Consider the following 14,611-nt stretch of genomic DNA (forward strand, 5'->3'; position numbering starts at 1 on the left):
CATTAAAATAAGTTAGTCATACTTATTTGTGTTTCATTGACCGCACCCCCAACCATCTTCTCCTCATTAATTACTTTATCATTTATTTTTTTATTTTTAAATTTTTCTAATGTTACAAACTGCATAAATATAATACATAAAAAGTATTTGCAACTTACAATGTACTTTTTATTGATTGTGGCAAATTTTATATAATAATTAATAAATAACAACTATTTTGAAAAAAGTTTTTTTATTCTTCTTATTTTTTTAATTGATAAATTATTAATTTGACTTGATCTCATTGGTTGAATTATTTCAAAACTAAAATCATAGTATGATAAGTATATTTTTAATTTAATAATTCTTTCTCATAATAATTTGATTAATTTTTAGGTATCATTATCGACTTCGTGTCTGGCCCTGTATCGTCTGGATTTACATCTGCAGTGGCAATCCTAATCGTATCTTCTCAGATTAAAGATTTAATAGGAATCACAGCCGTAGGTTCGACATTTATCGAAATATGGTCTTCTATTATTAAAGATATATCTAATATACAACTCTGGGACACCGTTGCAGGGATTGTATGCATAATAATATTAATAGGAATGAGGGTAAGTACCTTTCTTTGTGAATTATAATTTTATTTCTTGTAGAAAATACAATAACTTACAGGGCTGTTTAGGGATCCATTAAATGCTCATTGCTACAACAAAAAAGCTGTAGAGTAATCAATTTGACAAATTGGTAGATGGAATATCGAAGAGGTGCTTATCAAGTAGAAAGCTCAAGAAAAATTACATATCTTTTTTTCCAGTGCATGTAAGTTATAACCATGGCTGAGTCCAATTTAGCACTAAAGTTTTTTTCTGTAAGAATGATCATTTTTTAAAAAATTATTATTCTCTCCGAGAGATAAGATAGTCCAGATGGTGGTTAGAAAATAACTCAAAATAGAAAAAAAAAATTATTGGCCAATGTTTCAACCCACATTATATTTCTTCATCAAGGCTAAATAAACCAGATACGTATAAAAAATAAATAAGATTTTGAAATTAAATTCCTCCATTATCCTCCCTGATTTATTCTCTAAATTTTATATTATTTTCACTACTTGTTTGTTTTTTATTTTCTAATTTTACTTTATATTTATAACTTTTTAAAGTTATATGTTCTACTGGATGAGTTTCATTGATGTAATAAGATATAGTGAACACATTTAATTTTCTCATCATATATCCAGGTTCAAGAAGATATATATAATTATGTTGGAATTTTTAATTTTTTATATAATTTACTGCAACATGTTTATTGTTAATATTTAAGACTAATAAGAACATAAAATGTGATATTAAAAGATATATTTAATGAGATACCTGATGATGGGTGACAGCCCCAAAACACCATTATTAGGAAAAGTACTTTTCATTCACTATGTCTAATTTATATTTATAATTTCTTCACCATTGTATGCCTTTTCGAACTAGTATAATTTTAATTATTGGAGAAGTTTGTCGGGGGGTGCGGTCAGCAAAGAACAACATAAATAAACAAAACCATATTTATTTATTTTATGCTGACGTTTCGACCTGAGTTTCAGGTCTTCATCAGGGGTTGTGACGTAGAAGGTAGGCTTGTAACTGAAACAAAACAAGCCTACCTTCTACGCCACAACCCCTGATGAAGACCTGAAACTCAGGTCGAAACGTCAGCATAAAATAAATAAATATGGTTTTGTTTATTTATGTTGTTCTTTGCTGACCGCACCCCTCGACAAACTTCTCCAATCATTAATCTACGGTCAACTATCTACACCTCACTTAGTATAATTTTATTTCCTTCGAAATGTTAATTTTGTCCTCTATTTATGTTGTATATTTCTGTACTGATGAGTATAAAGGATTTAAGTCCATAGTCTTAATTTTTCAGCAGACGAAAAATAAAGTTCAAAAATTCTGTATAAAAACCTATCCATTCAATCAGTTTTAACCAGAATTTTATCGTAATATACAATTTTATGAATAAATTTAATATAATTTTGAAGTTTTTTTTTTTTTTCTGAGTTTGACTATGTACTTAACTCAACAATGGCATTTTTTGGACTTAATACTTTATCATAGGCATCCCCAGAGGGGGCAGCTCCCCCCCTGTAGGAATAAAATTATTAATAAAATAATTCTATCTTTAATTATTATTTTAAATTATAAATTAAATAAATAAAAAATTTGAGCAAATACTAATTACAAAAACTAATAGAGCACTGTGACAATTATATATAATGTTCTTAAAATTTTGGTTTCATTCTCCTTTTCGGTGCTAAAATGTCACAACCTGATGACTATTGCCCCCCTCCTGATTGACTATGGCTCTCCCTCCTAGTTTTGATCCTGGGCACTTGTACCCTCCCCCCCCCAGCAGTATGAATCGAAACATTGGAGTTCAATAGATTGTTTTTAACTTTATTAAGTTCTTTTCTGACCGCCACTCGGACAATCTTATCTTTCAGTTCTAGAGAATCAACTAATTTACTTTCAATACTCCCTTTTGAAATTCAGATTTAAAAAAAAAATGCACTGAAATCTGATTGATTCTATCCCATTATATCTTAAGTTTTACCTTACTAAAACTTATTCAGGTATTTTTAAATATTGATGAAGATAGTAGCCTTGTTCCAATACAACTATCATCAGACTGGTGGGCCATGTACATCGCTAAAATAGCTTGCTCGATAATAAATTGGTTCAATGAGAAAATTTTTACAAAACTACAGGTGGACTAAGTTAACTCATTCATAAAATAATTTTCCAAGTTTTTTTTTTTAGTTAAAATTGTTTCAGAACATGGTATCTCATTGAATAATTTGAGCTATTAAGCTTAAAAGTTGGTTGAATGAAAAATCACTTAGCTCTGAATGAACAGGTTATAGCTCTGAATGAACAGGTTATAGCTCTGAATGAGCCAGTTATGACACAGCCCTGAACAAATTACTTTCCTTTTGGTTGTGTCACAGTTGATGAAAAAGTAAGTAGCAAAGAAAGAAAAATGAAAGGTGATATAACAATATGGGAAATGATTCAAGCAACAAATGAAGAGAAATAGATAAGATGAATTGACAATTTAATGTTATGTGAGAATGAATTAGACTGCTTACTGAGACTTATACTATCTGATAGTGTGAGTTCTAATCAGAAAATGGACAAACTTAAGGAAGCAATGGACTAGATATTCGTACCTCTTAGAGATGTTCTAAAAGATTCTTTCCAACAGTTAGAGTCATTGTTTGTGGTTAATATTCTTATCAATGCATAAAAATACAGTGTTCCATGCCATACCCTAGAACTGCAAAGCTCTACTGAAGTAAAAAGGAGAACATTCCACCAGCCTTTTTGGAGAATGGTGTATGAAGATAAAGATGGTTGTGGCCATCAAAGATCAAAGCCAGCCTATTCAGAGGAAATACAGGGCACGTCCTAACATTATGTAATAAAGGAAGAAAAAACACTTGCAAGTGAAGAAATCCCATATCTGGGAGCAAAGGTCAAAAGAGGAACACTTTTTGAGATGTAAGATACTCGCCAAATTTGAGAATTTGCAAAAGAGTGATATGGGATATTCTGATATATGCATCTTCTGCCATGAAATCTGACAGGCTTGCAGTGTTTCAGTAGTTAGCACTTTTGCAAGCGATCAGGACATACAGATCAGTATCTCATGAGGCAGTACAAGTCTTGGCCAAAAGGGTACGTACCTCTTGTGAGAAGGTAGAAATCTGAAATGAAGAGAGTAGGCTCGGCAGAACTACCAGCCTGTAAGAGGATCAGAAAAAGATTATCTGAGTGAACCCAATAGAAGAATAGAAAGGTTATTGGGTGGTTACCCTGAAAGAGGATACTTTTGAAAGTTCTGATATTATGCTTGAAAGCTAAATGGATCTATCCTCCCAGATTATTAGACCTTGTCATTCCTTACTCCAAGAACATGGCCAAGACATGAACCTTTTGTATTCCAGTTGCACTGTACCAAAGATCACTAGGCTCTACCTATGAGGTTCTAAGCTGCAGAGAGAAACAGCCCTTATTCTAATCAAGCAAGAGTTTATTCAGCTGGTAATATCAGAAAATTATCCGCACTTCAGAAAAAATCCTTAGTGTCGGATTCAAACGTCAGTATCGGTCCCTGGACAAAAGAGAATCACTGTTAATGAGAAAACTAACCAGCTCTCTAGTAGTGGGACTGAGCACCTTTTGATGAACCAGAACCATTCCTAGGTATTTCTAAAAGGCAACAGCATAAATAAGTCTTCGATTAGACTTGGAATATAGCAGGCAATGTGTGGAGGGAACGTATAGGGCTGAGATAGGCCAAGATACTAATAACTAAACCCTCTACTTTTAGAACTATGTGGCTGCTAGGCCTAAACAGAAATGAACGACAACTACTAATAGGAGTTCTTACAGGTCATTGCAGACTTAAAAGATATCTCAAGATATGTGGAGTAGTTCATGATGAAACCTGCTGCTTATGTGGACAGGTCCCAGAGACTGCCTTACATTACATAGCAGATTGTGATAGGTATGCGTCACTAAGATATAGGCTTCTAGCCTCTGGTAGAATCGCAGAAAATGAGGCTTCCTCTATAGATTGGTTGTCTCTTTTAAATTTCATTAGAAAATCAAAAATGTTTGACTTAGAAGAATAATAGTTATTTTAAGAATTATTCCATTGGTATTTCTTAGAGCTGACAAAAAGGACCAATAGGCCCACTTGCTGGATACATTCCTCCCAATATTACCAGTACCTGTTTCAGTTCTTCAAGTATTTGGTATACAGGTGGAAAATAACATCCTGTCTAGTTTACTTCAATCTGAAATGAAGAGGACCAACATAATGTTGAGGAACAAAAATAATGTTGCTAATGATGACAGTCCTAAATAACGTGAATTAAAGCAGGCAATATCCAATTTATATGTCCACTCGCAGGAATAGTATATGCACATTGTTTCTGTGAATTCCACCTCTGCCTATAGAAATACTATTGTATTATTATTGTAACACTATAAGTCAAAACCCATTTTTTGGATAAATTGGAAGGAAGTTGAAATCTTACAATAGGATGACTTGTGATACAACCAGTAATCAATTTGCAGTGTGGAGAACAATTGATGAGTCTTGTAGATACTATGCTTCCTGTGGGCATGCTTAGCAAAACCAATTGAATAGCGCGTTGAAGCAGAAGTCATCTAGTGCTTTCTGTGTTCTAGGTTCCTTGTCCAGATACCCTTACTTCTTAAACACATATCGAATCATTCCTCAATCAGACATCTAGATTTGTCATTGTGGCAGGTTTCTGCAGTTACAATCTTCCAATTCAGTACACCTCACCTTGAAGAGACTGTTTCCATCAATAAATAATGTGTTTAATACTTTCGAGTGCTAAATTATTGTATTAATTTGAACTTGGAAACTTAAGAATAAGCTAATTTTATATTGTGTTATTTTTCTACCAGTTAATAATTATCAAATTGTGAAAATAACAGTTAAAAATATATTCACATTAATCATTAAAATATATTAATTGATTACAGTAAAACTTTTTTTATATTAACAGTTAAAAAATAACAGATTGCTAATTAGCTAATTGCTAATAATCTTCCTTGCCTGAAACTTGTTATTATACTTGGAAAATAGAATTTAAAATTAGATTGATGCAAAAATAATGCAGGTTTTTGATATTTATAGAAAATATAACATATCTTTGCTTCAACAGTATATATTTAGTCAAAATAATTTCTATCAGAATCAAGATACTTTTGCCAATATACAAGCTATAGGATACATAAGTAGTCCATATCCCTGAAAAATGAACTCCCGAAAAACATTTTAAATATCACCCGGGTTTTGAAAGTTTTTCTTAGTTGAAAAGTTTTCAGGCAGAGTTCAGTTGAATTATAAGGTACATTTTGAAGGATTTCTTTGCCAGGCTTTTGCAGGCATCAAAGTGATGGTTTTAGAATGTGGATAATGCTGACAGTAAATCGCCATATTGTGACCATAACTTATGACGGGGCAAGACAATCTTCATGACCTGAGTTCACCTCTAAGCCCCAAAAAATGAAATGTTGCTCTCTTTAAAATTTGTACTCACCAATCTGAATGCATTCTTCCTGGGCATCATCTCCTACTCTCGCATATTTAGTATTTTGTTTATTTATTTTGGTTCCTAACCTTTCGCTGCTTGTCCAAGTTATAGGAATGCCTCTTAAAAGAGAGGATATAGAATAAGGTTTATTATGATATATAAGGAATCAATATTAAGGATCTGTTTTCTTTAACATTTGATTTTAAAACATAGCAAAGGTGAAAACCTGCATTATATTTGCATTAATCCAATATCAATATCAAGAAGGCATCCTAAAAACAATGTTGTATCTCTCCAATCGGAGCTTTAATCTCATGTACTAATTTTGTCTCGAATTAATTTAGCCATAATATATACTCAGCATGGTTTTTATTTTATTTCAATATATAAATATTTTTGTTTCATTACTTTATTCAAATAAAGAAACATAAAGTGATCATAGATAAACATTTTAATGCAAAATATGAGGTTTTCCTCAAATTGTCAGTGTTTTTCCTGCCTTTTTTTCTGTTTCATTTTATTTTTTTAGCATATGGCCGAATTCCGGATTGGTGTTGAAGGAAATGAAACACCGACACAAAGATTCATAAACAAAGCGATTTGGCTTGTAGCAACTTCTAGAAACTGTTTTTTAGTCATAGTGAGTGCTGTGATTGGTTACTATCTGTATGAGGATGGGCAAAGTCCAGTTAAACTAATAGGTAACTAATTCCAGATTTTTACTATTCTTTGAACTTAATATCTTCTAAGTATCATATTATTGAAAATAATATAACATCTCCTAAGTATTATATTATTCATAATAATGTGAGCCTATGTAATTAGTTAATTACATCTTACAAGTAAATGTATAAAGACGTTAGATCATTCAATGTCATGACACACACATCCTCAGATTTAAGGGAAACTGGGGTCAATTGATTCTATTACTATCCTGACATTACTTCAAAAAAATTGTTTCCCTATTTATAGCTTTTGTTAAATTAATTTGGCACTATCAAGCTGGCTGTGAATAATTAATTAGTTCTGACTCCAATAGAAGATGAGAGGTACTCTACATCAGAAGCTCTTCACAATACGTGTTCAGTTAGGTTAAGTAGCTGGTTAGGAGATGAATTGAAGAGTTGAGTTTTACAGGAACAACCCATAAATCCTCACAAGATGGAAACTTCACTCCATGAGAAACCAGCCTATGGTCGTGAAGGGGATTGCAAGTCCTACAGGAACTAGCTGTAGGTCCTTACAAAAGGAAGAAAAAGTAAAGTTTAGGAAGGAGGAGGTGACCAGAAGGAATTATCATGAATTAAGAACACATCAAATATTATAAAAATAATGAAAGAATAAACTAATGCAATACAACTATTTGCTATTTCCCAAGAGATACCTAAGAGATTGTACTCTGGGGTAATCAATCTGTTAAGAATCCAAAGGCTGATATTCTTTTGTTTGCGTTTATTTATTTGTATAATATTTTTACTATTACAATAATATTTACATGAAACTATTTACAATTAAATTAACAACAAAGTAATATAACAATTTTTGAAGTATTGTGAGTGGCACTTTCTATTAGATCAGTGTTAGTTATTCCTCTCACTAATAGGTAGTGTCACCATAGCACCATCCAAAGGCCTCAGAAAGCATGCATTTATTGTTTTAAAATATATTAGTGTACAAGTGTATGTGAAATATATATAAAATATAATATTCTTGATATCATCATGAAGTTTTTGTATCATAGCTAAAAACAGTGAACAAATGCTCTTATTAAGTATCTCAATCCTCCAAAAAACTAAAATTATTAAAATATAATTTTTTAGAAAGTTTAAGAAATGGTTATTTTGTTTTAGAGAAACCTCAATATCTAGGGTCTCAGAGATGATAGAATGCTCAAATTAGTTTTAAAATAGCCCTAAATTAATAGTTTTTGTTCAATTTATTGTTTAGTTTAACAGTTTAGCAGAAATCTCTGTCTACAACTGTAAGTTATTTTTTTTTCTCTCTTATCTTATTTCTTCATTTCCTATTCTCCATATTTCTTCTTATTTTTTTATTACATTGTTTTTACATGCCCTTTATATATTGATACATTTTATTACTTTTTGGGCTCTCATTATTTTACGTTTTACACCTTTTTTATATTGTTTTTTCCTTTTTCTTCTTTTTTTTTTTTTTACTCTCACATTGACTATTTATCTCTACGATCTTTTGACTTTTAGATTTCATTTTATGTAATGCCTTTTGCCACCTGCACTCTAGCAGCTTTTCCTGCAATTTATATCAATGTAGCCTGGATTCTCTTCCTATAACCTTACTCTCACATTTCTTACTTTCTTCATTTATTTCTTCTTATCCCCTGTTCTTTCCTTTTACAATAATTTTTTTTTTTCATAAGCTCTCTTATTAATTTAACTAATTCTTTATAGATTCTTTCCACTGTATCATTTATTTATTACTCACATTTATATGTATATAAATAATAATGTAATCAATCTACTACTGTCTTTGTCCATAGTTATTAATCAACTTTTTTCTCTCTAAATGATGGTTGTTTTCTTTTTGTTTTTATAGCCCTGAAGAAGACCTGATAATCAGGTCGAAACGTCGGCATAAATAAACATTTTTTTGTTTATTTATGTTGTTTCTTTGCTTACCTCGACCTCCGATCATCTTCTCCAATCAGTAATCTACGGTCAACTATCTACACCTTTTTAGTTTAATCAATTTCGTACCATCCAAAGCTTCAGAAAGTGCTGCTTAAATATGCATTAACATAGAACATTAAACTTTTTTTTTTTTTAAACTATTTAAGATACCATCATGAAATTTTGCAGGAAGTTTATATATCATACGTTAAACCACAAAAAATGCTCTTATTAATCTAATCTCTATCCCCATAAAAAGAAAAATATTTAATGAGGTTTAGATAGTTAACCGTAGATTAATGATTGGAGAAGTTTGATGGGGGGTGCGGTCAGCAAAGAACAACATAAATAAACAAAAATGGCATAAAATAAATAAATATGGTTTTGTTTATTTATGTTGTTCTTTGCTGACCGCACCCCCCGACAAACTTCTCCAATGAAAAATATTTAAGCATAATTTTTCAACCAAAATCATTAGAGCATTGGTCCCAGTAAAATATTTATTGTTAGAACTATTTTATTAATTACTAAATGGAAGATGGTCCAGGTGCTGTCAAAATAACTCAAATAGTAATATTATAGGTTCTTACTGGATGAGTTTTCATTAATATAATTAGATGTAGTGAAAATACTCTTTCTGGTTAAATTCTTTATTTTATTGAGTCATTAACAACGTTGTGGGGCTACCAGCCCATCATCAGGTGGTCCTAAGTAAATATTTCTTCAAATATCATATTTAAGCTAATCTGGATTATCTCTCTAGGAAGTCTGGTGAGTCAATTCTTTTAAAAATTTTTGAGGTTAATTACTTCCATCATTTGCAATAAATTATTATTTATTTATTCATGACAATTGTACAACGTTTCGGGACCACTGTCCCATATTCATGCACTATAAAAACCTATAACAATAATAAAATCTATATAACACCAATCTTCTTCTTTATATATTTTATTTTATACAATAAAAATCACCTCATGATTTCATATGGGAAATCATGTCCACCATTTGTGCATCTTCACTTCTCTCTGGCACAGCCATCATTCTACATTTCTTATTATCTCTTTGGACCTTATCTCATGTCTAGTGTGCTGTTTGGTTACCTCCCTGTTTTGTATTTATTATTATAAACTGCACTGCTCTCCCCTATCACAGCATAAAACTGAACCATGAATTCAACTTTGAAAACATAAAAAAAAACATACAAAACACAGTAAACTATAAAACTGACACTAAACACTTAAACACACATTACGCAGATATTATAAATAGACTTAAAATAAAAACATAAAAATCAGATGAAATAAACAGGTTTATGTGAAAAATAAAAAATCACTAAGTTTATAATAAATACAAAACAGGGAGGTAACCAAACAGCACACTGGACATGAGATAAGGTCCTAAGAGATAGTAAGAAATGTAGAATGATGGCTGTGCCAGAGAGAAGTGAAGATGCACAAATGGTGGACATGATTTCCCATATGAAATCATGAGGTGATTTTTATTGTATAAAATAAAATATATAAAGAAGAAGATTGGTGTTATATAGATTTTATTATTGTTATAGGTTTTTATAGTGCATGAATATGGGACGGTGGTCCCGAAACGTTGTACAATTGTCATGAATAAATAAATAATAATTTATTGCAAATGATGGAAGTAATTAACCTCAAAAAATTTTAAAAACATATTTAAACTGTTCTATTCATAATTAGGTATAATAACAATAATCATATTGATGTCAGTTTTTAATAAGATAATAAATAAAATTTTTTATATAATAATAAATAAGGAGAATCTAAACTCATTCTATAAAAATTCTTAAAACAAAATTTTTTTTATCCCTTATAAAGCCCTGCAAAATGTTGGCTCATAATAAATAGTTTATTTAAGTTATTTACTATTTTGACTATATACTAAGTTATTTTGACAGCACTTGGACCTTCTTTCTTCTAGTAAATACACATTATTATGGTTTAGAACAACTGATCTAAAGTCTCAGAGATGAATGAATCTTCAAATTCTTTTATAAATACCCATTAATATATGGGCTACTAGAAAAATAAAAACAAAATTATTAAATATGTATGAATGGCATTGTTTTAATTTTGTATTTTTTCTCAGGTGCTATTCCACCAGGATTACCCAGTGTTCAGCTTGTTGTAATTTTGTATTTTTTCTCAGGTGCTATTCCACCAGGATTACCCAGTGTTCAGCTTGTTGTAATTTTGTATTTTTTCTCAGGTGCTATTCCACCAGGATTACCCAGTGTTCAGCTTGTTGTAATTTTGTATTTTTTCTCAGGTGCTATTCCACCAGGATTACCCAGTGTTCAGCTTCCTCCTTTTAGTGTTCAACGTGGCAACGAAACCATCGGATTTTTAGAAATGTGTTCAGAGTTAGGCTCAGGAATTATTGTTTTACCTATAATAGCCTTATTAGAAAATATCGCAGTTTGCAAAGCATTTGGTAAGTTATTTTTTCTTTTTTAGTGTAAGATGTCAAAATACATTATGTAGAATTTTATTAAAGAATTTGTCTTATATTTTTCATTTTAGCCAATGGAAAAGCGACCGATGCTACTCAGGAACTGATAGCGATTGGTTTGTGCAATATTGGTAATTCTTTTGTTCAAAGTTTTCCTGGTAGCGGATCTCTATCGAGGAGCGCCGTGAACAATAGTAGCGGCGTCCGAACACCTTTAGGAGGCCTCTATACTGGTTTGGTTTCATTCATAAATAGTTATAAAACTTAAATTAGCCTTAAATAAATAATATGTAGAAAGTTGATCCAAGTGTTGGTTAAAAAAGGTACACAAAATAGAAAAAAAAAATTTATTAATAACCAACATTTATAATTAGATTACAAGAATATTTATTCATTTATATCTATTATAGTCTTGAGGCATAGAAAGGGGATTGGCCTAATAAGTAAAGTAACAAAAAAAGATAAGTATAAGATAAGGAAAAATAAAATAATTAAGAAGAAAGGAAAAAATAGATAAATCTTACTGAACCAAAATAAAAAGAAAATTCCTATATACAATTATAATAAAATAATACTATTTAAAATATAACTAACTAAAAATACAATCTATAAATATTTCTGTTGGTATAAATGAAGGACCAAATAAAAATTTTTTCAAAAGTATAAATTTAACACTTTGACCATGGGGAAACCACTTAAAAACACATTTTTTTTTTTTTATATTTCTTTTTCTTTTAATTTAAATAAACATTATATAATGTATAAATTGTAATATTTAGCCAAATAAAGTTTAAATACCTGTTTTTTTAACTGTGACGACACATTGTCGCCACCTGCATATGCCACTGAATCTATTTATGCAATCAGTTGATAAATGAATGTTTTGTAACTTTTTAAACTGCATTACTGAATTAGGACTCTAGGAAGTTATTTTATATCACCACATTTTCTAGAAAAAGTTAAATAATCCAAAACAATGTAAAAAAAAATTTTTTTTAATAAAAAAATCTTTTTGAACATGTGAAAAATGTTATTGGAAGTGTGTATAATAAAATAATATGTAAGTAAATAAATGTATATACTTCAAAAAATAAATTTTCTGATAAAAAAAAATTTGAAAGAGTAAAAATCCTTAATATTATTGAGGGAGGGGTGGAAGTTCTTCCTGACACTACAAAAGCAAGCTAGAAAAAATTACTTCCCTTGACGATAGCTTGTTTCTTGTTTAAATTTGATTCAATTTGTAATCAGAATAAATCGATGCAGTCGCTAGTTTTTAAGATACAACTCTTCAAATTTTGACATTTGCCTTACAACGGAAGTCAAAAATAGTTTAAAAAAGTCAAAAATATTTTTTTGAAATATGGACAATTTCAGCTCATAAGTGAATGTTCTGGCTCAATGGTTGGATAACAAAAAATAAAAATTTCAAGTTATAATTATTAATTTTTTATTAAATTCTATTAATTTGGATAAATATAAAATACAAACTGGATATATAGAGTACAAAGATTTTTTTTTATTTTGTATACATTGACCGCACCCCCTCCCCCCATCATCATCTCCTCATATTTAATCTGCAGTCGACAAATGAATGCATCATAATAAAAACATTTAAAATTTATCACTCAGGCAGTTTTTAAAGTTTAGAATACAATCATGAGGAGTTAATAGATGAGATTAAATTTGCTGATTATCTTCACCTCAACTTAGAATACAATGATTTCTACCTAATTTCATTTTATAATTATCATATTTATTAGATTTTAATAGAAACTTCATCTTTTAACAAATAGAGGTAGTAAATAAAAGCTTAGAGGCAGTTTACCATTTATGAGCATTATCAGATTAACCTTAGAAATAATTTAACAATTAGGTTTAAGAAATTTCACCTTATTTTAAAGAAGTTATTTGTACTTTGACAAGGTTGACAACAATCTGGATTAATAATGAGAATAGTTGTTATATCATATATGACATTGTATTTAAAAGATATTGTTTTAATAATAAGGTAACTACTTATTAGTATTTAATTTTTGAATTATTGAAATCTGTTGGGGCGATGGCGTTGTATATAGTAAAGATGATGTGAAATTTTTAAAATAGTACAAAAATTTAATTGGAAGATTTTTTCACTTCAACTCATTAAAATATTTACCAATTTCCTGTCTTTAAACCTTAATTAATAATTTAATAATGATAAATTGAGCATTTTTTCTTTCATATTCCATTTGTCACTATTTTTTGTTATCTGCCATTTTTAAATATTCTCTTTTAGGAGTATTAAAACTAAGGTATCAGATTTTTTGTCATTGATATATTCATTAATTAATTTTTTTATTTTAGGTGTGTTGGTTATAATTGCTTTGCTTTTCTTCACTCCTTGTTTCTTCTTCATTCCTAAAACAAGTTTAGCAGCTGTGATTATTGCAGCAGTTGTTTTTATGGTCGAAGTTAGAGTCGTCAAACCAATTTGGAGATCCAAAAGTAAGATTGTGTTTGTATGTATACAGTTTATCCAAAAGTAAGATTATTTCCTATCTATGTTTGTATTTATACAATTTATAATGCTATAATTTGTTTGACTGATCTAGAATATTAATATAGAAAAAGCTAAATGCAAATCCTCATGTATTAGCATACATTGAGGAAAGATGTCATCAGTTTTATTTTTTAATTTAAAAAATGACTTTTTTGTTTTAACTGTTACTGAATAGTTTCTTTTAGAACCTGATACATTTATGAGTATTTTAAAAATATATTTGATTAGTCGAAAAAGAAGTTTTTGTTAACGCGTTAAGGTGCCTCTACACGTCTGCCAAAAAATACTAAATTTGTTTATGCACAAGCGTGTGGATGGGTTATTTGGCTTGGCTGGTACTATTATTAGGCCTGAATTTATTGCCTTACCGTTTTGTGCCTTTTTTTGGGCACAAATCAAAGGGTGTTTGTGTTGTATCCACATGTCTGTTTCAGCTAGCATTGTTTTCGAACTCCCAAGAGATGAATATTTGTGCTCTCCATGTTTTAATTGATTAAAAAATGTCTTAACCTTCAGATTCAATAATTAACTCAAGTTTAAGATGGCATATTTTAAAATTCTATCGATTTGGTGCAAATACATTGTTTCAAATCTTGTTAATTAACTTTAGCAGTTTATTTTAGATTTAATATAGCATAAATATGTATTTATAAAGACAATATATGTCCAAGTAATTAAATTAAATTAAAAATCTTCTAATAAAAATTCTAGAAGAAAAGTTGAATTTATAGGTTATCTAGCCTTGTACTATTTATAGATTATCTAGTCTAGGTTCTATAGGTTATGTAGTCTAGTACTATTTATAGGTTATCTAGT

The 14,611-nt window shown here is 29.8% G+C and overlaps 1 protein-coding gene across 4 annotated transcripts in view; it reads left to right on the plus strand.

Moving 5' to 3' along the window:
- Positions 1–14,611, plus strand: part of Esp (Epidermal stripes and patches) — a 158,328-nt gene that overhangs the window by 125,308 nt on the left and 18,409 nt on the right. For all 4 annotated transcript variants that reach the window (XM_067047271.1, XM_067047274.1, XM_067047272.1 and 1 more), the window contains 5 exons: positions 376–596; positions 6,651–6,822; positions 11,071–11,235; positions 11,325–11,486; positions 13,600–13,740. In XM_067047271.1, coding sequence (XP_066903372.1) covers positions 376–596; positions 6,651–6,822; positions 11,071–11,235; positions 11,325–11,486; positions 13,600–13,740 — 861 coding nt within the window. The remainder of the gene's footprint in view (positions 1–375; positions 597–6,650; positions 6,823–11,070; positions 11,236–11,324; positions 11,487–13,599; positions 13,741–14,611) is intronic.

The sequence above is a fragment of the Halyomorpha halys genome, unplaced genomic scaffold (assembly GCF_000696795.3).
Source record: "Halyomorpha halys isolate HHAL.00 unplaced genomic scaffold, Hhal_1.1 Scaffold65.1, whole genome shotgun sequence".
Classification (NCBI taxonomy): Eukaryota; Metazoa; Arthropoda; class Insecta; order Hemiptera; family Pentatomidae; genus Halyomorpha; species Halyomorpha halys.